Genomic DNA, 26,272 nt, shown 5'->3' with positions numbered 1-26,272 from the left:
CGTATTCCAATGATATGTACCCCGAAAGCATAGGGCAGCTGCAATTTTCACCACTTGAGTGACCCACGACGGCCGTGGGAATAATGCTGAGATGGCCAAAGGTGGCGAACCAGGGCAATCTGCAAGGCCGTGGACAATGGCTGTGCAAGCTCTGCGCGGTGGATTTGGCTTGCCTCCTCAGGTTTAAGAATTTCGTCTGCTTGGAAATTAGTATTGATAACAATAAACGGCATCTCTTCAGCCTGGCTACATCTAAACATACCGAGGATTGACCACTTGGGGGGGATTCGTAGGCCCTGCAGAGTTTCGTCCATGTGGATGATATCCTCTCGGAAGGAGGCGCTGGTTAGAATGAGCTCCCGGCCCATCTGGGGCCATTGTGCCCCCTGTCCACTGAATACCATGGTGATCTGGGGGGCAGATCCCACGGCCTTGGTTTGCGTCGACATCTCACAAACCTTTCCGTCCCGAATAATGGCAAAAGCTCTGTGCGGAAGATGCTCCCGATGCAGAGCAAGCGTGTAAGCAGCATTCCTGGAGCGGTTTGGATGTTCAGTCGCATATTTTTCGAAAGAATCCATGTGCTTGCGCAGTGATATTGCTGAGTTAGCTGAGAAAAGAAGCAAGTCAGGCTGAGAAGCCGTCTCCAGACCGTGTCCGTTCACTCCATTGACCCCGTTAATAACCGGGGTTGGGTGGTATGTAAATATTGGGCCCAGGAGTCGACAATAAGCCTGATGAGTCGGAGTTAATGTCCCAGATGTCACCTTATAGCAAAGAAGTCGGTATTGAGAACCTACATGCGCATTGGAGCCACCGATACCAGAAGGAATTGACGCTTGATTCTCTCGGCACGGCCCTTGGGAAAGGCGGTGGGCTTGAGGGGGACGACCAACTTCTTTTCCGAGAACGGAACTGCATCGTACAAGTGGTTAGCATGAGGCACTCGAAGGAGGATTGGTGGGTTGTGGTACGCACTTTGCGGGTTAGGATTTTGAAACTTAATGTTCGGTGGGATGGTGCGGTGTTCCAGCGCGAGAACGGCCTTGATCAAGCTTGTGAGCCCGGAGGAGCCCTCCGAGTGGCCCACGTTGGGCTTTACCGAGCCGATGTACACGCCGTTGTTGCCAAAGACGTTGCCAACTGCTCGTGTTTCTGTTGGGTCACCTACTGGGGTACCGGTCCCATGGCACTATGAATTTGAAAGATTAGTACATATTTGATTGGAATTCAACGTCATGCGCACCTCGACAAAAGCGGTTTCGGACGGATTTAAGCGCGCTTGCTGGTAGACCTGCCGCAAAAGAGCTTCGTGGGCTTCCCCGTTAGGACTAGTAAGGCCCTGATTTCTACCATCGTTGTTGGAGCCGGTGTTGCGGATCACGGCTCGGATGGGGTTTCCGTCACGGAGGGCATCGTCAAGGCGTTTGATGTAAACAGCCGTGATGCCCTCAGCTCGCGCGAAGCCATTCGCGGCGGTGTCAAATGTTTTGCAAGAAGCATCTGGAGATAGGACACCCTCGTTAAAGAATACGGCAGTGGTAGTTGGAGTCATGATGAGGCTGGTGCCGCAAACAATGGCGGCCGAGGTATCTCCTGACTGCAATGCCCGGCATGCATCGTGGAGCGCCACAAGCGAGGCCGAGCAACCGGTCTTGACGACCAAACTAATTAGGGGCAGGTCAGAACTAGAAACCGAACCGGGTCTTAGAACATGCTCACCTTGGGCCACGCAAGTCAAACTCGTATGAGACACGATTGGCTTGAACAAGGTCCCCAGACCCCATCATCGAATAGTTACCCATGCTCTGCACGTCCTTCGTCGTCATCTCGTACCAGTCTTGGCCAAAGGTGCCGACGTAACATCCGATAGCCTGGCCGCGGTAGTTGACTTCACCCGCATCCTCGAAGGTCTCTCGGACAACTTCGAGAAGCAGCCGCTGTTGTGGGTCGCAGCGCTCAATCTCGCTCTTGGACAAGGAAAAAAAGGATGTGTCGAGACGAGCAAGATCGTCGTTGAGAAAATAGCCGTGCCTCGTAGGGATAGCTCCTTGGCCGGACAGCGAGGCATCGAAGCCATCGATGGCAAACCGGCTTGCAGGAATTTCACTCCGGGCATCCTTGCCGTTAATTAGCAGGTCCCAGAAATCCTCACCGTTTTGAATACCACCCGGGAGGCGAAGGCCAAGTCCACAAATTGCGATGGGTTCAGGTGTGTTTGGTTTCGGTTGATGCGGTATGGTGGACTCGACAACCGGGTTCCGGTCATTTCCATTCAAGAGAGGGTCAGCAGAAATAGCGCCATTGGTAATGGGTCCGTTGGATGAGATGGCCATGGCTGCGGTGGAATGGGTGAATAGTGTAACAATGTAGGGAAGGGTTGTCTTCGTTGGAGTGAGCCGATCAAACGTCTGAGTACCTAGGAACATGAAATACACGGGCTTTGCTTGCGAGCATATGGTACTTAGGTTACCTATATAACTTGACTCTCCTCACTCCCAACTCATTTAGCGGCCAGGTGAATTCTGAGTAAGGACTAGCCGATCATTTACACCCGTTAGCCTGAATAATATTGTTCTTACACTTTCTGGGACCTCAGGAGCTATCTCCGTGCTTGTTACTGGCAGCAGAGCCGAGGCGAATCCAGGCGGTCCGACATGTTTCGGCTTCCAAGACCTTGAGGCTCAACAAGCCGCTCGATCACACAAGTAGAATATTCGTAATAAGTAACCAGAAGTGTATCTCTTCCTTGTTTATGGGCCGTACCTCGCCGTATTCGCCCCTAACGCTCGGTTAGTAGATTTCCTTTACGTATTCCCGCACCTTCGCTTCCCTTTCCGAGTTACTTTAGCTCTGCGCCCGTGTCTAACCGTTACCGAGTCAAGGTAACCATCAAAGTTGATCTTTTGTGTACGTCTCACATGCCTACACCATCACAGTCAACTAAAGAGGTCAGCTCCCGCCAGTGGATCACAACGACGCGAAATACTGCGATAGGGCTCCCAACTGCTTGGCAACCATGTGCAGTGAGCGACCATTCCCCTCTCAGACATCCCCACAGTAGTAGACTGCAAATGGGACCAACAGTCTTGTCACGCTGCGTTAGCTTTGTTAAGCCACCAACGAGCCTCCCTGCCGAGCGTGTGTGACCCTCAGCCCTAAGGTGTTGTGATGGGGATGTCCTACGCGGAGAGACATCTCACGGGACCCGCACAACTGTCGTGTTATCATCTTCTAACACAAGTTGGTAATAGTACCCCGGGCTCAATTTCCCGTCTTGGAAACGACGTGCTTGATCCATGGCGCAGATGCCGCACCTTTCACTAGTACGCCTGCCCCCCCACGCCGCCCAAACAATACCAAGCAGGCTTATCAAATAGCCGGATCCACCTGTGTACAGGTCCGGCCATGTATGTGCTGTGATCTTTACTTCTGCTCCAATGGATCAATGCACGAGTCATGGACCACACAGCCTTACTTCCACCATCATTCTTCTTTAGGAATATGTAGTCGGAGTTCAACATGTTGTCAACACCCCTCGCCGCAGCCTCGGACCTCATGCGAGTCATGGCCTCCCAAAGCAGCAGCTTCCGAACCTCCGCGCCCCTAAGACCGCATGCGTCAGTGTTTGATACGGAATTTAATTCATGCCGCATGCAGCCCTCCGCCCAAACCTTGTTCCTCCCTGCTCGCACAGCCCACCACTAACACCCACGCCGGCTTCATCGGCCCCTGTCACCACGCTATTTTCCTCCGAATGCCCTCCCATTCGCTCGCTCTTTCGTGGTCCGAAGGACAGTCCCACCATCACGGTCCCACCCACCCATTCCAGACGACGTTCAATCTCTTTCTAGGCCCTTCACGCCTCCACACACACCATCCGATTCAGTGCTCGGCAGTTCTTCCCCAAAGCTGATATGCTGATGCTTGTTGGCCTCGCTCTCCACCGCACGCTTGTTGACTGACCGAAATGGGACGTCTATTGGCTCGCTGGATGTGACGGAAAGTGGCAAAGTCCACGCGTTATATTCGATCTCGTCATGTCTCGGTTCGAGGAGGAAGCCGGGCAGCTTAAACCGAGAGCACAGCATGGCGTAAATCTCGGCGTAAATCTCCAACAACATGAGGGCGAGCTTGAGAGGGCCTGGTTAAGGTCATGGTCAGGGAGAACACAGAAGTGCCTGGGTTATGAAGGCCGAGAGAATCCCGAGTCAAGCGGGGCAGCGATGGGATCAGGCTTGTCATCAGCATTTCTTTTCCCAACTCTGTCGACTCCGGGGCAGGCTTCACAGCACCCAAGCCCACATGCACCTACAATGATGCGTTTTGCGTGTTCCTTATCCCCAACTTTCCAACAATATTTGAAGGCTGAGATATAGAAAGCGGGGCGCAGATCAACACTGGGACGACATCGACTGGAGTCCCCAGTTTTCGCCTACTTGCGTGTCCAGTTCACTCGAGACAAAACAAGGCCGGGTCTTGGGCGGTCAGAAACGTCAACCGATGTACGGATTATTAAGAGTCAGCCACGTTACGGGATGTAAAAACATATAAGCATAATATTGGCACAATGATATCCATCCCTAGGTATTCTTTCCATCGGGTTGTTCCCATCGGGGTTCTCTTCCTCCTCGAGCTCACGGTTTTTCATGCCCAGTCTTCCCCTCTTCGGCCTTCTTGTCAGAATATCGGGGTGGAGGCTTCGGATATGAAGAAAACGGGGCATGTTTAGCTTAACCATCACTTCTCATTTCGACGGGTAAAAACCCCAAGGGGACCCACATGTCGGAGTCTGAACGAGGAGACACCGAAACAATAAAACGGACGCGGAACAAGCGCGGACAACAACCATACTTGATTGCCTGATTGGACCAGTGAATCCCGTATTCTGACACTTCTTCCCCTCCCTGGCGGGTCCATCGCCCGCAGCCAACACCGGACCCATCAGTTTAGAATGCGGGACGCAAGCGAGGAACTTGAAGGTAGGTATAGTATATCCAGGCTCAGCCCGGTGCTCGAAATGCTCCCGTATTTTGGCAGCTTCTGCCAATAATTCGGCCGCAAAGAAAGGTTTCCAGATGGCCCGATCATCCTCATGAACCTCAAAAAAGGTAGCACAGAGTCCCTCAATTCTCTCTCTCTGCTCTGGAGGGAGTTGGGAGTCGTCTTGGAGTGACATCAACTCATCGACCAGGTAGACCTCCTTCAAGTTCGGTATCTGGAAGGGTAACAGGCGATGAATAGCAGCCCAATGGCAGTAATGTTTCTCACAGCACCGTTTCTTAACGCAGCCTTCCACAAAAGAATCGTGCATAACATGGATCAAGACGATTCGCTCTATGGTCTCGAGGGGCGCACAAAATTCGAACTTTTGCGACAAGGACTCGAAATATGAAGTCCTCGCGACATCTTGGCACCGTGGGCTGGTAGGGCCATTGCCCACCAGAGAAACTTTGGTGGTGTAGTACGCCGCTGGCCGTTTCGGGAACTTTTGGTCGAGGGTAGAAAACAAGAAGGGCTCTAGGGGTGTGCGCCCTTCGTCGCGACCAGAAAAAGAATAAAGGGTCTTGGTGGAGTCGACGGGTGGAAACATCACAGCAGACACTTCCCGGCCCTCAAAGCTAGGGAGATATACGCGCTTGATGACCTGGCGGGCATCGCGACAAACCGAGGCAATATTTGGATGTGCCAGTAGATTGACGAGTAGAAGAGATGCCTTCTCTTAAACTCGTTAATTTCAACTGGCGAAGGACGATATTGGTGATTCATGGCTGGCGCCTGTTCGGGGTCTTGGTAGTCCCCATCACCCTCTTCGTCTTCGTCTATCAACATGGTCAGGACTTCCATTGATGACTCTAAAAATGTCGCCCTCTCCCAGATGTCCTGTCGGACGTGGTGGGGGAGGGCTTTGAAGAAAGAGAAAGACGACCTGGATGACATGGCGAAGGGGTTGAATCCCGCGTGTGCCTGTAATTCGCAGTTGTGGATGGTTTAGCTTTGTAACACGGGGCGGGTTGGGTTTCAGTGCAGCTGCTGAGTTTTAATATTTGATGATAAGACGAGGTACCCAGCTATAACCAACAGTTACTGCTGATTCCAGGGAATCATTGAGGTCACTTGTCCCATATCAGTGATGCAGCCGGTGTCGGCCCCTATTGCCTTCTTACAAAGATGGCAACGAAGCTGGAGTGATATCTTTGTCTCCAGCGACGATTTTTGTCCGACCCGGCGAATAGCCTGACCACTGGGGACTGGATTGAAGAGAGGAATTAGGATAGAAGGAAGGCATCAGTTTAATCAATCATGACAGAAATCATGACTACAAACCAAAGTTTGATTCACTACTACCGCCGTAACGGCGCTATGATGGTAAGAGGTATTATAACCGAATACTGCATTTACACTGACTGACAGCAGAATAGGATTGCTTACCTATGGGAAAACACACCGTGTAATGAGGTATCTAGGTACCAAGCAAGTGGAACATTGGGCCACAACAGGACTACGTGAATTCGAACAGGGTTACTACGATATAATACTATTAAAACATGAAGCAACAAAACAAGCGCGTCTAAACCTTGTAACGTGTAACTAACAGACTTGAACCACTGCTCTTGAAATTCAATAAAGTCCTTTATCAAGGCGGCGACTTGGATTCCAGCCACAAACGCCCCGATTTCGTTCCCTTCCTCGACAAGTTGGAGCGTATAATCCTCGCACAACCTTAGCATCGGTCGCGCGCCGGAATCAAGCACACAAGCAAGAACTTTCACCTGGATGTGTCCATCGGCCCCAACCTCCTTCTTCATCGAGGACAGTTGCTTTTCAAGATCGGCCCAAGTAAACACATTCCGGGCACCTGCACCTGGATTCGGGGTCCACCAGCCGTCGGCCTTGGAACGATCTATTTCAAAGAATGAAGCAGAGTCCCCACGGAACTTGGGCACACTTCCAGCGGGCGTATGTGCCTGAGCGGGCGCCAGGTTTGGGTCAAGTAGATACAGTGTATGTAGTCTGGGGTGGCCGGTTACCACGCCCACCAGGTGCTTTTTAAAGACTTCACAGCAAGGCGTCGGGCGCTTCTCCCTGTTGTTGGTGTCAGTGTTGGTGTTGGCGTTGATGTTGTCCTCCGCGACGAAGAGATCCTTCCAATAGTCATTCTCCCACATCACCGCCAGCTCCTCACAGTGCGCCGTAGCAGCAATCAAGGCCTGGTCCTTCCTAACCATTGCCTTCTTCCCCGGGCTCCCCTTCGCCGGCCCGCCATCATCCAACATCAGCGCATCCTCCCACTCCAGCCCTGGTACCAGCACATGATATGGGTGCCCACCCGCCGGCGTGCCCCGAATGCGCGTCCTATAGCCCCAGAAACAGCACACGCCGTCCCTCAGATCCACCCACTTCTCCGGCGGGCCCAGCCACCGCTTCAGGTCGGTATACGCCTCCCTGGCTTCCCGGCACGACCCCGCAATGCGGTCCACCTCCTTCTTCACCAGCCACCCGCTATCGCGGCCGGCCGTGCCCAGCGGGGTACCGGGCATGTTGATTCTGCCCATTGTGTCCAGAATGTGGAAGCGCGCGGCCCGGCCCAAGGCGGCAGACTTTGCGTTTTCGGCCGTCTGGTCGGGGATTAGAGGCGGGAGAGGAGGGTCGTTGACCGAGTCCGGGCCGTCCTCGCTCTCGAGGTCGGCGAGGTTGTTGTCGGGGTATCCCGGCTCGAGAGTGGTGAAGGGCCGGACGTAGAGGGGGCGCCTGGTGTCGGGGGCCTTGTTGTTGCAAGAGGGGGTGAGGGGGATGAGCAGGACGGTGGTCCAGATCTGTTTGCGGAGTTCCAAAGGCAGGACATTGAAGAGGGAGAAGTGGGTGGTCTTGCTTCCGGGGCTGGTTGTGGTGGTGGGGGTGGTGGTGGTGGAATCCATGTTTTGGGTAGGCGAACGAGTTTTTGTCTGATGTGGTTGAGTTGGTTTCTGTGAGTTTACTTGGTTGTTGTGGTCTTTGGTGTAAATGTATGGCATTGTTTATAGAACGTGAGGATTGATCATAATAAGGCGATGAGAAGGGAGTTTATATGAGCCAGTTGCAAACAGAGGTTTCGTTTATCTTTATTGTTTTATCCGAAACACAAACAACAGATCGGAGAATCCATTGTTTTGCTTTGTATCGGTCGAAGCCTGGAATGGTCTTGAGGCAGAGGAAGTGCCTCAAATGGATTCGATGGTTGTTGCAGCTAAAGCTGCACCAGCCGAAACTAAGAACTGTGCGTGGGCTTGTGCACAGGCCAACCTGCAGGGCGCTGGCCCTGCAGGTGCCAACAAATGGACACGAGCAACAAAACAACCAGGATCCATTGATACCTACCTTCGAGTGTGGGGAAGATCCCTCAGAAACGAGTCGAACTGTAAACCAGACACATAGCAGCGGAGAGATTACCTAGGTACCTGCAGTTCGCGGTGGGGACCCCAAGCAAGATGGAAGACACGGTTCAGGGGCGGACATGTTTGTTCTAGTTCGCTGAGCCCAAATATGTGCTAGAATTAAGTTTACTGATATTAATTACATTGTTTTCCATCCGTCTCCCCATTCCGGCCTTCGTCATAAACATGTCAATCTTTTGAATGTTCTAGTCGTGCCACAGATACCTGTTATTTCTGCTGTCGGACGCCGTTCCCGAAACGTAAACTCACCGTTCAAGCCTGTTCCCTTCCCCACGTCCAAGGATTAGACCTTCACATGCCATCCCCAGCCCGTCGTTCCCGCTTCCCGCATCAACCGCTTCACCTTGACAGCCCTCGCCGCCGCCATTAGGACCATTGCCAGCATCAACGTAGCGCCCGCAAACGCCTGAGCTCCGTAATACTTCCCCCCCGAAGCCGTAATGATGGCCCCGGCAATTGGTGGTCCGGCCAGGGTTGCAAAACTAACAATGGTAAAGATCATGCCCATTCTCACGCCAGCCTTCCGCAGGTCCGTTGTCAGGCTGCTCAGGCCGGCGGGGAACAGACTCTGGATGCTACCGGCGGTGATGCCATAAAAGCAACACCACACATACAACCCCGGCGTGGATTTGACGGCCATCCAAGAAAACACACACACCCCGGCAGCACCAGCGGCAGGCATGAGCATGTTGATGGTCCCGTACCGGTCGGCAAGGTGGTTCGGTATCACCCGGCCCGGGATGCCAACGCCGTTGATGACCAGCAACAGGTTCAAACTGCTGGTGTAATCCATCCCGATGATGTCCCTGCTGAACGAGGCAATGTAATAAAACGCAAAGTACAGCCCGAGGAAGAACTACCGCAGGACACGTCAGCCAACGATCCCGAACCCACGCCCAACCACCACCAACACATCACAAAACTCACCGAAAAGCTCCCCGCCGCGTACAGCGTATACTCGGCCTCCCCAAACGCCCTCCACTCCACCCACGGGCCACTCTTCCGCGGCGGAATCCTCGGCTTCAGCCCGGCCAACGCCACCGCAAACGTCGCCAGCTGCACATACCCAATGGCCCGCATCGCCGCGGGGAACCCCTGCGCAGGCAACAACTGACGCACCATACCCGGAAACACCAACCCGCCTGTCGCACTGCCACACGCACCCAACGCAATCGCCAACGCCCGCCGCTTACTAAAATACGTCGACAGTGTGGACACACACGGACAGAACAAACACCCGTTGCCCAACCCCATACAAACGCCCTGCGCCAGCACCAGCTGCCAGTATTGGGTGGCGGCGGACGCGCCAAAGACGCCGAGGATCTGGAAGGCCACGCCCACGACAAAGACGTGCCGGAAGTAGCCGGCGTCGGTGAGGCGGCCGGTGAGCGCGCCCACGAAGAAGAGGAGGAAGATTTGTAGCGAGCCGATCCAGGAGATGTCCGAGGGGGGCCGGTTCAGCGTGCTGGTGTAGTGCGTTTGGAACAGTCCGAAGGAGTTGATGATGCCCCAGGTGTTCATCACGACCAGGTGGGAGCAGGCCACTGAGGGGCGGGGGGTTAGTTGGGTGGGTTTGGTTTGGGGGTGGGGGAGGGGGGGTTACCGGCTATCCAGGCTTGCAAGCCGCCGTCTGGGGGAGGGCCGGGGTTCCAGCTGGATTTGGTGCTGACTTTAGTGACGACGCGGCTTGCTACTCGTGAGAGCACGCTGTTGCCGGTTCCGTGGCCATCGCCGCCGTTTTCGTGCGTTCCTTGCTGCGAAATGGGTGGGTGTTCTTGGTCTGGGGTCTCGTCATCGCTGGTGTCGGTTGCCGTTTGCCGGATTTCTTCCTCACTCTGTTTCTCAAGATCCAGTCCGGCTGATGTCGACGACGAGTCCGTGTCCTGACCGGGCCGCGCCGGCCGCTTCGCCGCATTCTCGGCCGGGTGTGGCTCCGCTTTCCCCATACCGCGGGCAGCGAGGCGATCTCAAGGGAAGGGCCCAAATGGAGGCCAGATGAGGGCTCGTATGACTAGTGGGTTTCTAGACCTGGCAGACCACGGCACTCTGAGAGCTGAGAGCTCTTGGTTGCTCGGGATATCATAAATATCGTCAACTTTGGTTCATAGATTCACCGTATTCAAGCCCAATTGATGTTCAACGGTGTTATATACAACAGTTGATGTGTCGACAAAATATCAGTAATCCCATGATGGTCACGACGAATGTGTAATCCGTAAGAATGATTCACCGCTGGCGAAAAGATCAAAATGCAACATGACTAGTTCGGCTCGCGTCTCGGCCTTCGGGAGTGTGGATGCGTGTGGGCCGATGTTACTGCATTCAGCAAACCGCTCCGAGAATACTAACGGTGAACAGGAAAAAAGAGAAGAAAACAGCTGGATGAAGGGGTGGTGGGCCCGATGCCGGCCGGGTTCGTGCCGGGAATATCTTCAAATCAATGCAAGGGCGTACGAAAGGGGGCATGGGGTCGAGGGTTAGGGCTCTGTCTGGCTCGTGCCACATGGGTGGGTAACTTGATGCATGCTCTGTTTTAGATGCGTTAGCCCTGTCGAAGAAAAAAACGGAGGATTCCTGGCATGAGTGACTGTTTTGCACGGGAAGGCCAGTGAAAGTTGTAGTAATTGCGTTGACCTGCAAGTCCCAACTCAGGTCATTTTGAATCGCTTGTCATGTCCTTTGCTTGGCACCTTGGCCGGGTGTGGAGTGCGCTCTTCTTAAGAATGAATTCTGCTTCTATAGTTGCCTTCGGGCACAGCGGTTTAGTGGGTTTGGCTCGAGTTGCAGTTGATTGCACTACATACTGCAACTCAAAGCCTTCAGTAACTTTCGCGGTAAGTTGAGTGAAGCCCCAGGGATCATGCGTCTCGACCCTAAGCTAACCATTTGGAAAACAGCTCAACATGCTTCGCCGTCACCGCTCGGAAGTACGGACCTTGAAAGGCAGCTCCTGCTCGGGTGGATCTGTGAATCTGTGATCAAAGATCATTGATGGGTTGGATTTTGGACAGGGCGGGGGGGATTTTGGACGGGAATTCATGCAATTAAGAGGTTTGGGGGTGGTCTGGTGGATGGTTGCGAGTAGACACTCCGTATTATTGTTATCCAGTCTGTTCCTGTCATACATGTGCTCCATGATCACCGCACAGTTGGTGAAAACGTGGCTGGGTATGGCGTCGACCTGCGCCTCCTGGGACTCCCGCGTGAACATCAGCAGGATGGCAGACAGAAAGAATGGAACTTCCCCGCAAGTCGCCGCCATAACCACCAAGCAGAGAAGGCGGGGACATTGATCAAGTCCAGCTTATTGACCCTTCAATTATTAGATCGTAACATACTCGACATCCCCCCTACCTCCCCCATCCCTCCTCCCATCCTTTCTCAACCCCCTTACAAGAACAATAACCGCCCCCAACAACACCAACTGCACCGCCGCCGTCGCAATCAATATAGCCCCAAACACAACGGGCTTATCCAACACCAACCGCACCCCTTGCCGCGGCGGCCGTCCCTGCACCACCACTTTCGGATTCGTCCGCGCCGCCGCCGCCACCACCCCGAGCGCAAACCGCGACAGCATCCGCCCCATCGCCGTCGCGTTGTTGTTTTGCGCCTGCCCGAACTCCAGCCCCAGGTTGTACGACGCGAACTGGTTCAGCCCGAACGGCGATGCATCGCCATCCGATGGCGGTGCGCGTTGGCCGGACAGGGCGATGGCTTGGGCGGCGACCGCTGCGGTAGTGGGGAATAAAGAGAAGGGCCCTGCGTTGGGTTGGGTTGTGGGCTGCACGGTGATATTGCATTCGTAGTAGAAGAAGCTGGAGGTGGGGTGCACGAAGGTGGAGTCCGTGACTGCAGGGCCGGCGTGGGGCTCAACGACGTGGATGGTTGCGCAGCCGGGGCCGCAGGTGCCGGTGCTGTTGGCGCCGGTGTCGTGGAGGACAGGGGTGGTCAGGTAGGTGATGGCTTCGTCGCCGACGCCGGAGGCGGGGAAAAGGATGGTTTTGGTGGTGGTGTTGGTGGTGGTGGTGGTTTGTTGGATGGAGAGGATGCCGGCGCTGAGGTTGTAGGTGTAACGGGGGGTTTGGCAGATTGCGGAGGATTGGACGTGTTGGTCGGAGTAGAGGGAGAGGAAGTTGAAGTCTTGTGAGCCGGGGACGGGCGCCGAGTTGACAAAGACGAACTCCCAGTGGTTGCCGGCGTCCCAGAAGGCGTAGGGGTACCGGGCGATGGGCGCGTCGGTCATCACGTCGCTGGGGAGGGTTGAGTACTCGAAGCTCGTGGCGGTGTCGCCGAGGATGTGGGCAGCTAGTGACTGCGGGCGTGCCCCGTCGTTGAACCTGCCAACCCGGGCGAAACGGGTCATGTCTGGGATGGCGACGTCGCCGATGGCGGAATCTGGATATATCTCCTGGATTCCGGGCTCCGCCTGGAAGGTCAGGCTCACAGCGGCGATACCAACTTGAATTGCCTTAGACGCTGTTAGTATGGTGCGTGATGGAAGGCAAGTCGGAATGGACGTGGCCTTACAAGATTTAACAACAGCCATATCGCACATGCGAACTTGAGGATGGGAGCCGGCGTCCGGATTAGCAGCCCGAGCAGCGCGACGAAACTGTGTACTTCGATCTAGGCCACGTTAGCAAGTTGTTTCTCTACCACATTCCCGAATGGAGTCCTGGTTGTCTCACCTCCTTAACATGAACACGGCGTTTCTCCACAAACCAGCGCCTGGCATACAACGCAATGTGCCTGAGGGACGCTGCGCTGTTCAGCCCAAGTGTTAAGCTAACAGCCACCACGAGGGCATCGAAAATCGACTTCTCTCCCGAGGTCAAGGTGCGGTCTTGGTGTAGGCGAATTATAAGGTAAAAAAGGACCGCGAGAACCGCAGTGCCCAGAAAGCGCAGCAGTCCAACTATGATGAACCCGGTTGTTCGTTCCCCCTGGGGCAATGTGTCGCCGCCTGGGCCATGTGTGTCGTCGTCCTTGCCGTCACCGTCCATCATCGACATGGAACGAGGCTTGGGCATCCCCATACCGTATGAAAAGTTGCCGATATATCAGCGGCATTGCAATGGACGTCAGGTTCTGGACGCATGATTTATAATGTCGGATCGGATCTGGGGACTAGCTAGGTTGTCAATTGTCTTCCTGCTGGCCTTCCACTCAGGCTGACACAATTTCGCCCAAGCCTCATAGGCCCCTTCGGATCTCGGACTCAGAAAATCCTCACACTTGGTTGGTGCGTGGGGAGCGGCCCTCGCATTCGCCTAACCAACCTACCACGAGCCTTCAGAAGCCTGCCACAGACGCCACAACAGGCGCAAAACTCTCCTTTGGGCGGAGAATGTAACCCTTGAATTTGGGCTGTGTTCGGCTTGCATCATGATCGACCGCCCTAGCTCAGGCAGACAACCTAAAGTCCTAGTATAGAGATTCGGGCATTTTATGGAATCCTTCGTGGCGGGCGACGGGGCTTACGACGTGCGGATATGGGATTGCGTTGAGAGCATAAGGCAGCCAGGGAAGAACAGCAGCGATTCCAGTTAAACAATGGAAAGTCGAGTTAGGCAATACATTGTGGAATACTTGAATTTTCACAGGAGTTGTATACCACGGATCCGGGGTTATAGCCAGCCGGCTCAGCGAAATGTGAGGAACAGCTCGATCCTTTCTCGACTCGACATACCGGTCTTCGGCGACGTTGTCCGGGAAATATATTGCCTGCATGCAAATCAGCTTAAAATGCATCATCACGGCTAACCCCAGAGATCGTCACGTTGGTGGAACGTGAGGCAAGTCTTTTGTATCATCTTGCTCTTGAAACAGCTACAGAGGGCCCCTTCCTGGCTTGCCGACAAATTGGCATGTTTATGCGCAGAACTTAAAGATTAACATGATTGCGTTTCTGCGCCCCCCCTGGACAATGAACGAGGAAACTACACTCCACCGATAACAAGTTGAGAAGACATGCAAATAGTACGTAACATGCTAGCACAAGTTTCTGCGCGCCAAAATCTTCACAGGTGCTGGTCCGACAGACGTGCAACTGATAAAAAAGATAAAAAAAAGAACCCCCCCCCCCGAATCAAAAGACATATTATCCTCGGACTGCCCAACGAAGCAACCGACGGGCAGTTTCAGTAAAGGATCCTTGAGAGCGAGGCGTAGCTACTGTGTTGGCCACCCGTGCGCGGCATGCAGCAGCGACACAGTCGTTGTCAGTCCAACCAATCTGCAAATCATCCATCGACCAAGTCGGTACACCGCTGGGGGCCGCCAGTGTGATGTTAAGGGCCGTGAGGTTGGTGAAAAAGGGAGCTGCTGCGGGATCAAGGATCGGCCGGTCGAGTGTGCAGTCAAATGAATTTGAACAAGCTGGAATCGTAAACACTGTGTGGCCTTGGATGACATCTTCGACCCCATTCCATTGCAGGCCGGTGAGCCGGAAGACGCAAGAAGCGTGGACCGAATCGCACCCCAATCTCACGCTCTGGAAGTCGAAGTGGAAGCAAAGGCTGCTCCGAAGTCGAGAGAGTCGGATTTGTGCGACGGAGGAAGCATCGTGTTGCAGCAGCTGATGCCCGGAACAGGGTTCGTATTTCGATGTTTGAGGAGCAGCGACGCGGAACCCGTCCGAAAATAAGAAGCGATGGTAAGGTGATGGGACCCGTTGCGCGTCAACGATACCGCGCTCGACTTCATGTTCAACTACGGGCCCCGGGATATCATCAAACTGACAATTGGTTAGAACAAGCGGGGAGAAGTAGTTGTGGAGAAGAGCGACTCACTTTCAATACAACCGATCCACGATCACCGCTCATACCACAGGCATTGGGCAAAGCAAGGGAACGGGGGTTGAAGTTTGCCACGGAAGAAACCGTTGGAGTCGAGATGAGGGTTGCCTGGGCTGTGGAGCGGCTGACGGTCCTCGAGGTCAGAGTAGATATCAGACTGCGTGTGAACGCAGTTCCCGTGTTGTTGAGAAACGGGGTTTGCACCGGGGTTGTCTGATTTCCGAAGGGGGCCGATATTGTGGGCGTAGTTACGACAGTTGTGTTGTTGTGGAACGCAGTAGTGGTGCGATTATAGGCCCCGGTCACGCTGATGAAGGTAGGAGGGTTTGTAGAGGGACCCACGCCAGTAACCGTGTTGCCAAATGATGTGGGGGCCGGAGTGGTGAAGTCGAGGGTTGTGGGAGAGGCATCAGATGTTTGTGCGGGGATGCTGATATTCGGGAAAGGCGGTACTGAAGGAATGAGGGTCGCCGTGGTGACAACGCCGCTAAGTACTGTGGTACCCAGGAGGGGATTGGTGGCGGGGCCTGTGGCGGACGAAAAGGACACGGTTGGGAGTAATGCTGTGGTTGTGTTGACTCCGACACTCACAGAGGTTCCGATGATAGGTATCGACGTAATGACAGTGGCGTTGGCCGTGGATGTGAAGGTGGCCGAAGCTGTAAGGGTTGCGTTGCTGCTTGCCATAGAAGATGAGGCACCTGGAAGTGACGTGAAGCTTGTGGCGTCAACCTGCGTCGACGATTTGCCAGGGGCCGTCGTTGGAACCGTGCCATTGAATGTCGCAGACGTCGGTGTGCTGGACACAGTGTAAGTTACTATGACGGGAGTCGGAGGTACGGTCGAAGTTGTGAGGTTCGCCGATGTTGGTGACGGATTTGTAAACGAATACGATAAGCTCGTAAGGGTTGGCGAGAATAAGGGCGTTGTTGTGATTGGGCCTGATGAGGACAAGACGACTGTAGAGGTTGAATTCCTTGCCGAGCTCGGGTACGTGGTCACCGGCACAGGGGCCCTCGTTGTTGATGCTGGGTATCCTGTTCCAGTCACGTTTGGGACGCTTGACGGAATGACTGTAGGACCGGGTGGTGTTGTGGGGTTAATGCCGTAACTCTCACTGTCTGTGATGGACGTGACGCCGTAGGGGAGCGGCGTCGAGGAACCTGATGTTGGTTGAGACGAAGATGACGAAGCCGTTTGCATCGGTTCGCCGTACCCGGACGGCGAGATTCCATAGCCACTGTCTGACTCCGAGAAGATGTACCCTCCGAGCGTACTGGCCAAAGTGGAAATCGAGTTGTCTGTCATGGCATGGCCGTGGTGGTGGAATTCCGTCTGTGGCGGAGAGGCCAAACCCAAGGTAGTCCCAGACTCAAAGAGCGAGATGCTATTTGTCGGGATAATGGACGTACTGGACAATGATTCAGTACAGGAACTAAACGTGTTCGCACCCCCAGATGTGCCGGTAGTTAGCGATGGCGTCAGCGTAGTGATTGAGAACAACGGCGTGGTCGTCGTGACGACGGGTACGGACCCGGTAGGGGATCGGTGGCTAGTTGAGAATGACAAAAAGGAGCTATTCAACGAGGACAAAGGCCAGCCCGTGTTTTGTGAAGGTGAGGGGTTGACTGATTGAGGCGTGCTGGTGCAAGTTGAAAGACCGATGGGGCCGTCTGTCGAAGTGTTGAGGGTGACCGGAGCCGCAGTCGATTTCACATGGCTGCTTGAACTCCAGGTCGTGGTTGGCCAAGGCGAGTCTAATTCTGTGGTTGAACTTGGCGCCGTTGTGAATATCGGGTCGACGGCCGAGACGGACGAAACTGGAGCTGGCCATAACGTAACCTCACCCGACGACTGCGAGACTGCGGTCGTGATGTTGCGAGTCCCGTGGGTTGGTGCAGTCCCTGACTGAATAGGCACAATGCTCGAGGAGGGAACGCCTGTGGTGGATGGAAGCGTGATCACAACCGATGCCGTGGAGGTGGGGTTTATTGGTGTCAACAACTCTGTCGAGGTCGAGAGTGTTTGCAGCTCGGAGCTAGGAACAATGGTCACCTCGGTGGTGGCTTCGAGGGCCGTAGAAGAACCATAACCTAAGGGGACCGTCTGAGTGAGGGTGACCACGATAGTCGAAACCGCGACCGACATAGAAAACGGCAACGTCCCACTGGTGGTAGGGGCCAGGGTGAATTTGTCAGACGCAGAGGTCGGGAGCACAGCACCAGTGGTGTGATACTGGTACTGGCCCGAATTAGTTGGCAACCCTGCGTCACTGCCAGTAGTGGCTCCTTCGGAGCTAGACGGTGGTGTGGTGGGGAGAAGACTACTCGAGGCACTTTTGCTTGTTGAAATAGTAAGGTGTTCTGTAACAGTCACCAACACGGATGAGATCGACTCGCTGCTCATGGCGGCGCCATATCCCGATGCATGCGAGATTGAGAAAACGGGATCTGCGCTGCTAACCTCAGTTGGGGAGGAGTCAATCGAGCTGGAGCCGGAAACTGATGGACTGACAGTAGAAGTGATGGTGATTGCGGGCTGGGTGCTAGAACGACTGATTATGAGGCTTGACTCGGTCAAGTGAATGCTTGGGAGTTGAGTAGTCCCAGAGCTTGACGAGGATGTGACCGAACTGCTCTCATGTCCCAAGCTGGCGGTCTCGGATGGCTGCACAGTGTAGGTAACGACGTAAGAAGACGGCCCGGACCCCGATAAGCCAGGCACAGTGTAAGTAACGAGGATGACGGATGCGCTCGAGGTCCCCGAAGGTGTATTTGCGATGGGAACCGGAGACGAGGGGGTTGCGCGAGATTCGCGGGCCGGTTCCGTAACAGTGGTGACCGCGGATGAGTCCCCAGATGTTCGGATGGCCGACAGGGAGTCATCACTGCTCGCCTCTGGGACCGTGATGGTCAGAATGGAGAGCGAGCCGGCTGCGGTCGAGGTGACCAACGAAGAAGCGGTTGTGTCCGGGTAGTTATTCACGCTGGAGCCATAAGGGACGGCGCCAATAACGGAAGGGTTGGACGGTTCGGAATACGTGACAGTGGCAGTGACAGGCTCCGCGTCCAAGCCACCAGTCTCAACAACCGGCGATGTTGTAGTTTGGGGAGGAGTCGTTGTGGTAGAAATTTCCGAGGTTAAGGTGATGGTGAGCGGGATCATGGGGATAGACCCGAGGGTATTACTGATGGGATGCGGAGTCAACACAGTGACGACCGGTGTGCCTGAGAGGAGAGACGGGTATTCTGTGACAGTGGTAACGGTGGTACTGCCCGAGATGAAGGCGGTGTAGGTCATGGTGACGGCGGTTGAGGCCAAAGTGACCGAGGAACTCGACACATCAAGTTCACCTGCCGTGGAGACAACGGCGAGCGGGACTGGAGGGCTGATCGTGGTACTCTGCTGTCCGGAATCCAACTCGGCTTGGGCTGCTGTGGCGCTGCTTAACACTGGGGACGAAGGTGTGATCGTGATTGTTCCAGTGAAAGGCGTTGGAAGAAATGAGCCAGGAGAAATGGTGTACGTGAGCTCGTAAGGAGCCTGAGAAGCCGGGTCGGTTGCTCGGCCGGTAGGGGTGTAATAGACCGTCACGGTCGTAGTGGGTTCAGAATCGAGTGTGTTGCTGGGCAGTTCGTTCGAAGGAAAAGACCATGCCGACAAGCCCTCGTTGGATAGAGTTGACGACACATAGATGGTAACGGTCACATCTTGACTGGCCGAAGTTGGGGTAGCCGCCGGTACGATGACAGTGCTGGTACCCAGAGAAAAATCGGGAATCGTGACAGTGACCAGTAATGTCGCAGTGTGGCCAGGGCCATCGGGGTATGTCACAGTCAAGAGCGAGGTAGCTTCACTGCGGACGGGCTTTGGTACCGTCACCGTCACCGTTGAATCGAATTCGAGAGAGGGCGTGGCGGTTGCAGAAGTTCCGCCGACCCAGCTGAGGGACGAGGGGTTCGCAGAAATGGAGTCAGCGGGGACACTGGCTGTGACGAAGGCCGAAGAAGGATCGTTGGATGCGATTGTAACCGTGACAGCCTTGGGAATGGGCGGAAGCCTTGTCACAGAGGGCGTGACCTGCCCACTTGCGAGAGCCGTGTTGGTGGGCGTTGTCGTGGTTCCATTTTCACGAGCTGCAGATGAGCAGCCCGTCTCCGCTGGGGCCGTGGTCTCTTGGTGCACCTCTGTGCTCGAACAAATAGACTCGGAACTAATGTCTCTAGAAACAGGATTGCAGTGTCAGTTGGACAAGAACGAACTGTGTTCGGGGGAGTTGCTTACAGACGCGGGACGACGGCGGCCGAGGCTAGCCAACTGACGCCCAGAAGGGTCGCCAGAGTCGCCCTAATACGCATCTTGGTGCAACGCAGTCACCGAGAGAAGCTTTGGAGCCCGGGCCTGACTGTGTTCTTGTGGCAGATATCCTAGAGGTTGTACGACCAAACTTGAGCGACAAATGAACGAAGGAAACGATTGTCTGACAGTGAAGTCAAGTAACGAATGGGCTTGACGACATTGGATAAAATCCAGCATGGAACTGGGACCAAAGTTTGGAAGGGGAAAGAAAGATTGTGATTTGAGAATTTGTGCGTGTGCCGAATTCGACCCTGAAGGACTGCGAGGAAGGTGCAACACGAATGGTGATCCTGCGCAAAATGAACCTCACGCCACATCCGGCGGCCAAGAGTTTCCGACGGCAAGAGCCACCGACCACCTTTGGGTACCTTTCATCCACAACGCTTTTCGGTCATGATGATCAGCAGGAAGGCACGATTCGGGGAGGAAGCACATCGCACGGGACAGGGAAAATGTGTGGGAATACTAAGTCTCATGCCGGGAAGCGGTCGGTGTCAAGTCATAGGGTAGCTTTCGCATTTACGGACGGGACGGCTATTGCCCGGCGTGGAGTAAGGATCTGGTACCGATCGGGCGCCACAGAGTAACCGATCACGCCCTATGGAAGAGCTCTTGTTTTTCCCCTATCGCGGACTATTTCCAAAGAAGCCGGTCGGCGGCTGCTTGGCGGGCAAGCCTGACCACCGCCGAACAAGGCTGGGTTGGTGTCGAAATGTTACAGTAACCAATTGGCGGGATGGAACTTCCAACCAGCGCGAGGTTGGGAACATCTCAACCGCGTCGCTCGAGTGAACAGCAACTTTGAGAGCAAACCTATAAACGATAGCGCGCTGTTGTCACAACCTTACACCGGATCATCATGGTACACTGGCCCTTCCTCCGCGGCATGCGTGTTGCTCTCATGAGCGATTGGTCGTCCAACCCGTATCCTTGCTCGTTCTTCCATTTTAGCTGCCCACATAGCGGCGCCTGCCGTGCTAGTGAGCAGGAAGAAGAAGCTCAGAATGGGGACGAGCTCCAGAATCATGGCAACCGTGCCAAACCAGAGGTATTCCCAACGTCTGAGCTTGAGCTCTCTTTTCGTCTCTTTCTTGTCTAATCCCCTGATCTTGAACCACCGGTGGTGGGACAGCTTGCCGAGACGGGAGCCGGTGATCATGATGAAGGCGATAGTGCCAACGTACGGGACGAGGTTGAGGGGAAGGAACACGATCAGTTCGATGATTTGTATCAAGCTCCACGGTTGGTATTCGGCGCGGGCGGTCGGCTTTCCGAGCATTCGGACGGCGTCCGGAGCATCGAGGAAGAGGACGCGCTGGGGCGCGATGAGGTCGGTGAGGCCATGGTTAATCAGGGTAGCCTGGGCGGGGGTCGTTAGTTGACTCGATCGACCCCACTCGGCCAGCGCAACGTGGGAAGCGTGGCTTACGTCAAAGATGTCCACCCGGCATTCGTCGACGAAGAACCCTTCGAACAGGCCTTGGATGACCACTAAACCCTCCCCCAACACCAAGACGGTGGTGTTTATCAGGGCTCCCGCGCGGCCATGGAAGATGAGGAGGAACAGAAACTGAGGCAAAAAGGCGAATGCAAAGAGGAGGAGGTAGACCAAGAATGAGATTATGGATAGCGGGAGCAGCCGGCTGACAAAGAGCGGGTAGAACTCGGGATGGCGCAAAAAGTACCAGATGCCGCGGATCGGATAGGCTGCCGCCCTCAACGCCCGTCTGGTGTAGTTGACAGCACCACGAACTGGGCGAAGAAGCGCTGCGGAGTCGGATAAGCCCTCGGACGGCATGGTTTGTACAGGCAGTATAGCGTTTGCCAGCGTTATGACCGGCAAAGCAGGATGTGTGTCACGCCTGTGTTGTGAATGTTAGAGCACCGCAGGACTTGTTCCAGCCGGTGGTTGTTTGAAGCTTGTCGCGATGGCAGTGCAGTGTCGGCGGCCACCCCTCTGGCGCGTCCTTTGCGGGCAGGCAACTTGGCACGATGATAGATAAGGGTTAGGGTGTTCCTCGACCTCGGCAACCGGAACTTACCGTTTCCGATGCGAGGAAATATTTGTATTTACAGTATTGCACTGGGGCTTGGCTTCGATAGGGTTATGGGCGCAACAACTTTGCGGTTCGCCAGCAGCTGAAGTTCTGAACTGATATAGCTCTCTTCAATTCATCTAGGCCTCGGTACCTACTGAATTCCGGCTCGAGCTACTGCATTCTATGACAACCCTCGTCCTCCAGCCTTCTGCTACAGAAGCTTTACATTCCAAGAAACCACCTCGGGGACCTCGGCGTCTCCTGGCACAACCCCGTCTACTTCACAGTGGACTTGGTCGACCGGGCCGACTTGCTCGACGCGTTCGACCTAGTAGAAGTGGTTGAGTTCTGGGACCCGCTGCTCGGAGAGTTGACTACGTAAGGTCCGCTTCCCTTTTCAGTCTTCGGGCTGAACTTGACACCGTACGTCTTGGCCAATTCTTGCAGTGATTCTGGGACCCGGTGTCAGCACTAACCTTGACAATGGATATCATATCCCCCTTCACGAGAATATAAACACAGAGTCGGCACTTACCAACATCGTCCTTCAGCACAACGTTCCCCTTGGCCACAAGATGAGCCAGGGCATCTTTGACCCACGTCCGGCAGCTGAAGGCCTCACCGTTGCGCTTGGAGGCTTTGCCGTCCGCCGGAATTTGCTGAATCACGGCCGAAATACCGTTCTTGGTAACGGTACCGACTTTCACATTTTGCTCAGCTGAGCGATGTTCCGCCGCCTCACACCGCCTATAAGGTCTGGTTGGGTTGGGGGCTTGGGGACTTGCACGTTGCCGCCAGGTTGTTCAGCAATCAACATGTATCCTCTGAAACCATCACTTTTCACCAGTATGAGTTTGATGCACGCAGTCTGAACGCTACCGCCTTCAACATGGCCGAGGATCAGAGCCAGTACGAAGCTGCGTTTACAGCTATTCGCAAGTTGGGCTTGGAACATCCAGATGGGGCGTTGCTTGAGAGCTTTGTTGAGGAGTCTGCCGACCATGATCGGGCTGCAGCATATCTTCTCACCGCCCACTCCAACACGCCTGATCTGAGAGCATTTCTAGCCCAGTGGAAAAGCGTTATTTCCATGTGTAAGTTAATTCCCACCCCCGCAGCGCAGGGCACCTCGCCTGGTATTCCATATCCTCGCTGCAGACAACCAAGCTAATTTAACTGCAAGTCATGCGCGATAGCGCTTGCGCAACACAAGACAAACAGGTGATTGATAGCGTAAGGAAGAGAGATGGCAAGAAATGTTGCATCACAGGCACACCGGGGTCGTTCTGGGATCCCCTGGTAGTCGCGGCTCTTCTCCCGAGGATTGAACCTGCGAGTCTTGCAATGGAGGTAAGTACCCCTTGGGAAAATTAAGTTCTCAGCCGTAGGCAAACCTGACTGCTGTGTTGCTGTTAGCCTTATCGCAAAATTCTTGAGGCTTTCCTCGGCCCCAAGCTGAGAGACCGACTACTCTCCGAGTCTGCCGATGGAGAATCGTTCGATCGCGTTGAGAACCACTGGCTCGTCCGCAAGTCCGCTGCTACTGCCTTTTCTCAAGGGTATATGCAGCTCTCTTTCGGAAAAAAAAACTCCACGGTACGAAACTAGTATCCATACCCTAGTTAGGTTTTGACGTCGATGATCCTAATCGTCTTCTAGTATTATCAAGTGTGGAAAAGCTGCACTGGCGGGCCTCACTTTCCTTCCATTTTGGACGAGTTCGATGATTCCAGATCGGCAACTCTCCGGGATCATTCGTCTACTGGTATCAAAATCCCGAACCGTTCTGCGTTAAAGATCCTATCCCACTTCGCCACCCCGATCCGATGGATGTATATCTCGGAAGACATTACGTCAAAACGACTAAATCCACGCTGCACCTCGCTCTTCTCCCCATTATCCTCAACGCTAGGCGTCCTCTCTGAGATATCCGCCACCATTTTTGAGACAGTCTGGTTGTACGTTCCCGGGGCTGTACGTATTCGAGTATATCGCGGTCTCGCGTTTGTTGGCGCTCGGATATATGGCTCTACTGTCGGAACATCTACGCCAGAGTTACGTCCTCGCAGGGGGACGTGACGGAGGGCAGGGGGGGGTCCACCACTGGGGCAGTCGTCACGTGGTCCTGGACCTCGGGGACGACAACCCCGGCTGCAAAATCTGAGCCCCCCTCATTTCTAGATAGAAGAACATGATCCAATTGAACCACGAATGTAGCACGTCCCTCCAGAGAGAAGGGATTTGCCCTGTGCTTCTAACGCTATCGCGATACCTGGTATTCCCTACACTGATCAGTGGTTAATTATACCACTGTTAGACAGCTCCCGCCACAGATCAGCAAGGTTTCCAGAAGAGACGGAATTGTCGGAGAGGTTCTACCGGAGTAGTGACTTCTTCAACAAAACCGTGCTAAGGAGCATTCTCGACACCTTTACTTGGACTCAGTCAAAAGGAAGGAACACGAGAGGCTCAATCCTACAGTTCGGACTCAGGACGCACTGAAGGAACGTCCATCACGCATTCCCCGCTCGCCAAGATCCTCGCGAGCTGCTGGCAACCGCCGCAAAACCAAACATCAAATCCACTTTCCAAAGAGGTAACAATGCCTCAGACAACATCGTCACCAGAGGAACTGGACCCGGGCTCGTCAACGCCAGGGAACAGCCAAACCGGAGGGAACCCGCTTACACCGCCAATCCCCCAGCACATCCTGTCCTTCGTGGATCACTCCACATGGGGAGACCTCGCGGCCATCGACGAGATCGAGGAGCCCACGCCCAAGCAGATGAACTCCCACATCTATTTCCTCATGGAAATTTTCTGGGCTTCTACGAGCTACGCAGGACGAAAGCTCTGGGGCGCATTCAAGGACGAATTCGACGAATGGACCGCCCAACGATGGGACATGGTTCCCGACCGTACCCGAAAGCACCTCCGCGCCTTCCTGAGCACCAACGGCGTGTATGTCGACAATACCAACACCCCCCTACCAGCAAAGTTCGAAGCCATCGCCAAGAGAACGACTTTCCGCACCTGGTCCATCGAAGAGATCAACACTGCGAGGGTCCACAGTACGATGCACCAGGAGTTACTGGGAAAACCCCAAGTTCATCCAAAGCATCCAGGATCTCTCCCAATTGACGCCAACGACCCCGACAGCCCCAGCAACCGCCTCACCGGTCCTAGCGACCATCCCGACACAACCACAGGCCTCTCAGCAAATCCCACAAGCAATCCCGGCGCCACGACAACAAAACCCCATTCCCCAGACGGCACCGAAACGGGAAGCAGATTGGGAAACAACCTCGGAAACTAGACAAGACCCCCAGACCTGGCCCCGCCCGTCCGAGGAACCGTACTACGCACCGCGAGGAAATGCTAAACACCTCGCAGATTTAGCCAAGTTGTACAGCGACGACATGAAGTACGGCGGCGGAGACTACGACATTCTCGACACAAAAATGGCGATTTTCCGAGATTTGTGTAATCGAATCCAAATTCCAAGATGGCAAGCCAGTGATGCTTTTCCGATCATGCTCAAGGACCGAGCCTTACGATACTATTACGACTGGCTTTGCAGCGGCCCCCGGGACTTCGATACCATGGTAGCCAAGATCAGAGGATACTTCGAGAACGAAGAGCAGCGGCACCGGTATCTGGCAGCATGGCGCGACGCTAGATTAATCAACATGCAGGCCGAGCACCCCGACAAGTCCAAATCCGAGTGCCTGGAACTTCTGATCAACAGGCTTGCCCTGATTCAACGCGCAGTACCGGCAATTGGCCAGACAGAGGATACACTGCGCATGCAACTCTTGAACGCATGCCGTGGTGTTGCCGAGGCCAGGATGGCCCTCTTCAACCCGGCGCCAACCTTCGAAGGCGTCCGCAACCAGCTGCAAGCGGCGATTGGAATCACCACCGAAAATCCCGGACCTCAACAGTTCAACACCGACGCCACTGACTCGGAGACGTTCTGGACGGACAGGACGTACAGAGGATCCGGCAGAGAATCTAGATTTGGTCGCAACCAAGGAGGACCACGCCGAGGAGGATTCAGCAACTCCAAATTCAGTCGACCCCCCACCGAGAGGAAGTGCTTCGTGTGCGGCAAACCCGGCTGCTGGTCAACAACTCACCCAATCGAAGACAGGAAGAAGTCCTACGAAAGGTTCAAGGCCGACAAGGACGCACGCGACGGGTCAATAGCAGCCTTTGCCCAGTTTATCTACTGGCATGAGGGATCTGAACTCGAAGCCGATTACGAAGATAACCCCGTCAGCCAATTCTTCCAAAAATACGACGATCACGACGACGATACTATCGACAACAGAGGAAAATTCCACAGCACCTTCTTCAACGATTCCGCACCTGCAGATGCGATTCAGGTTACGACACTCCTGGCAAACGCGGCCACCCACCACTTCCTAACGAAGGAAGACCCCTTTCAAGAGCAGGACCCCTCGGAGACTTACACCGCCGAGGGCCGGTATTCTGCAACAACTTTCAGGGGTATCATGCCCGACTCCGGAGCCGCACAATTCTCAACAGCCGGCCAACCGCAATTCCAGGCCCTGCAACGTCAACTCCCTTCAGCTACCCTGGACACAACAAGGGCCGGAGAAGCCATCGTCAAATT

At 54.6% G+C, this 26,272-nt stretch overlaps 7 protein-coding genes across 7 annotated transcripts in view; 1 reads left to right on the top strand and 6 right to left on the bottom strand.

The window, feature by feature from the left end:
- Window positions 1–47: 47 nt before the first annotated feature.
- On the bottom strand, window positions 48–2,336 carry CHGG_00087 (uncharacterized protein; the record flags this gene model as incomplete). The annotated part of the gene is made up of 4 exons (XM_001219307.1): window positions 48–610; window positions 979–1,192; window positions 1,247–1,667; window positions 1,723–2,336. 4 exons carry the CDS (start codon window positions 2,334–2,336, stop codon window positions 48–50), a joined length of 1,812 nt encoding a protein of 603 aa, XP_001219308.1.
- A 3,256-nt stretch (window positions 2,337–5,592) lies between these two features.
- Window positions 5,593–7,919, bottom strand: CHGG_00086 (uncharacterized protein; the record flags this gene model as incomplete). The annotated part of the gene is made up of 2 exons (XM_001219306.1): window positions 5,593–5,967; window positions 6,597–7,919. 2 exons carry the CDS (start codon window positions 7,917–7,919, stop codon window positions 5,593–5,595), a joined length of 1,698 nt encoding a protein of 565 aa, XP_001219307.1.
- A 799-nt stretch (window positions 7,920–8,718) lies between these two features.
- On the bottom strand, window positions 8,719–10,381 carry CHGG_00085 (uncharacterized protein; the record flags this gene model as incomplete). Its single annotated transcript, XM_001219305.1, has 4 exons — window positions 8,719–9,291; window positions 9,363–9,627; window positions 9,685–9,979; window positions 10,039–10,381. The coding sequence occupies 4 exons, from the start codon at window positions 10,379–10,381 to the stop codon at window positions 8,719–8,721; spliced, it is 1,476 nt and encodes a 491-aa protein (XP_001219306.1).
- A 968-nt stretch (window positions 10,382–11,349) lies between these two features.
- On the bottom strand, window positions 11,350–13,825 carry CHGG_00084 (uncharacterized protein; the record flags this gene model as incomplete). The annotated part of the gene is made up of 5 exons (XM_001219304.1): window positions 11,350–11,407; window positions 11,774–12,896; window positions 12,966–13,050; window positions 13,127–13,202; window positions 13,722–13,825. The coding sequence occupies 5 exons, from the start codon at window positions 13,823–13,825 to the stop codon at window positions 11,350–11,352; spliced, it is 1,446 nt and encodes a 481-aa protein (XP_001219305.1).
- A 713-nt stretch (window positions 13,826–14,538) lies between these two features.
- Window positions 14,539–19,593, bottom strand: CHGG_00083 (uncharacterized protein; the record flags this gene model as incomplete). Its single annotated transcript, XM_001219303.1, has 4 exons — window positions 14,539–14,931; window positions 15,230–16,646; window positions 17,073–19,457; window positions 19,520–19,593. 4 exons carry the CDS (start codon window positions 19,591–19,593, stop codon window positions 14,539–14,541), a joined length of 4,269 nt encoding a protein of 1,422 aa, XP_001219304.1.
- Window positions 19,594–20,438: 845 nt separating this feature from the next.
- On the bottom strand, window positions 20,439–21,392 carry CHGG_00082 (uncharacterized protein; the record flags this gene model as incomplete). The annotated part of the gene is made up of 1 exon (XM_001219302.1): window positions 20,439–21,392. One exon carries the CDS (start codon window positions 21,390–21,392, stop codon window positions 20,439–20,441), a length of 954 nt encoding a protein of 317 aa, XP_001219303.1.
- A 1,130-nt stretch (window positions 21,393–22,522) lies between these two features.
- Window positions 22,523–26,272, top strand: part of CHGG_00081 (uncharacterized protein) — a gene marked incomplete at both ends in the record, with an annotated part of 6,921 nt that continues 3,171 nt past the window's right edge. The window contains 6 exons of the mRNA XM_001219301.1: window positions 22,523–22,727; window positions 22,904–22,983; window positions 23,050–23,229; window positions 23,293–23,591; window positions 24,079–24,704; window positions 24,793–26,122. Of these exons, the coding sequence (XP_001219302.1) occupies window positions 22,523–22,727; window positions 22,904–22,983; window positions 23,050–23,229; window positions 23,293–23,591; window positions 24,079–24,704; window positions 24,793–26,122 (2,720 nt within the window). The remainder of the gene's footprint in view (window positions 22,728–22,903; window positions 22,984–23,049; window positions 23,230–23,292; window positions 23,592–24,078; window positions 24,705–24,792; window positions 26,123–26,272) is intronic.

The sequence above is a fragment of the Chaetomium globosum genome, genomic scaffold, assembly GCF_000143365.1.
Source record: "Chaetomium globosum CBS 148.51 scaffold_1 genomic scaffold, whole genome shotgun sequence".
NCBI lineage: Eukaryota > Fungi > Ascomycota > Sordariomycetes > Sordariales > Chaetomiaceae > Chaetomium > Chaetomium globosum.
The sequence above is the reverse complement of the archived record's forward strand: the minus strand, read 5'-3'. Positions and strand labels throughout refer to the sequence as shown.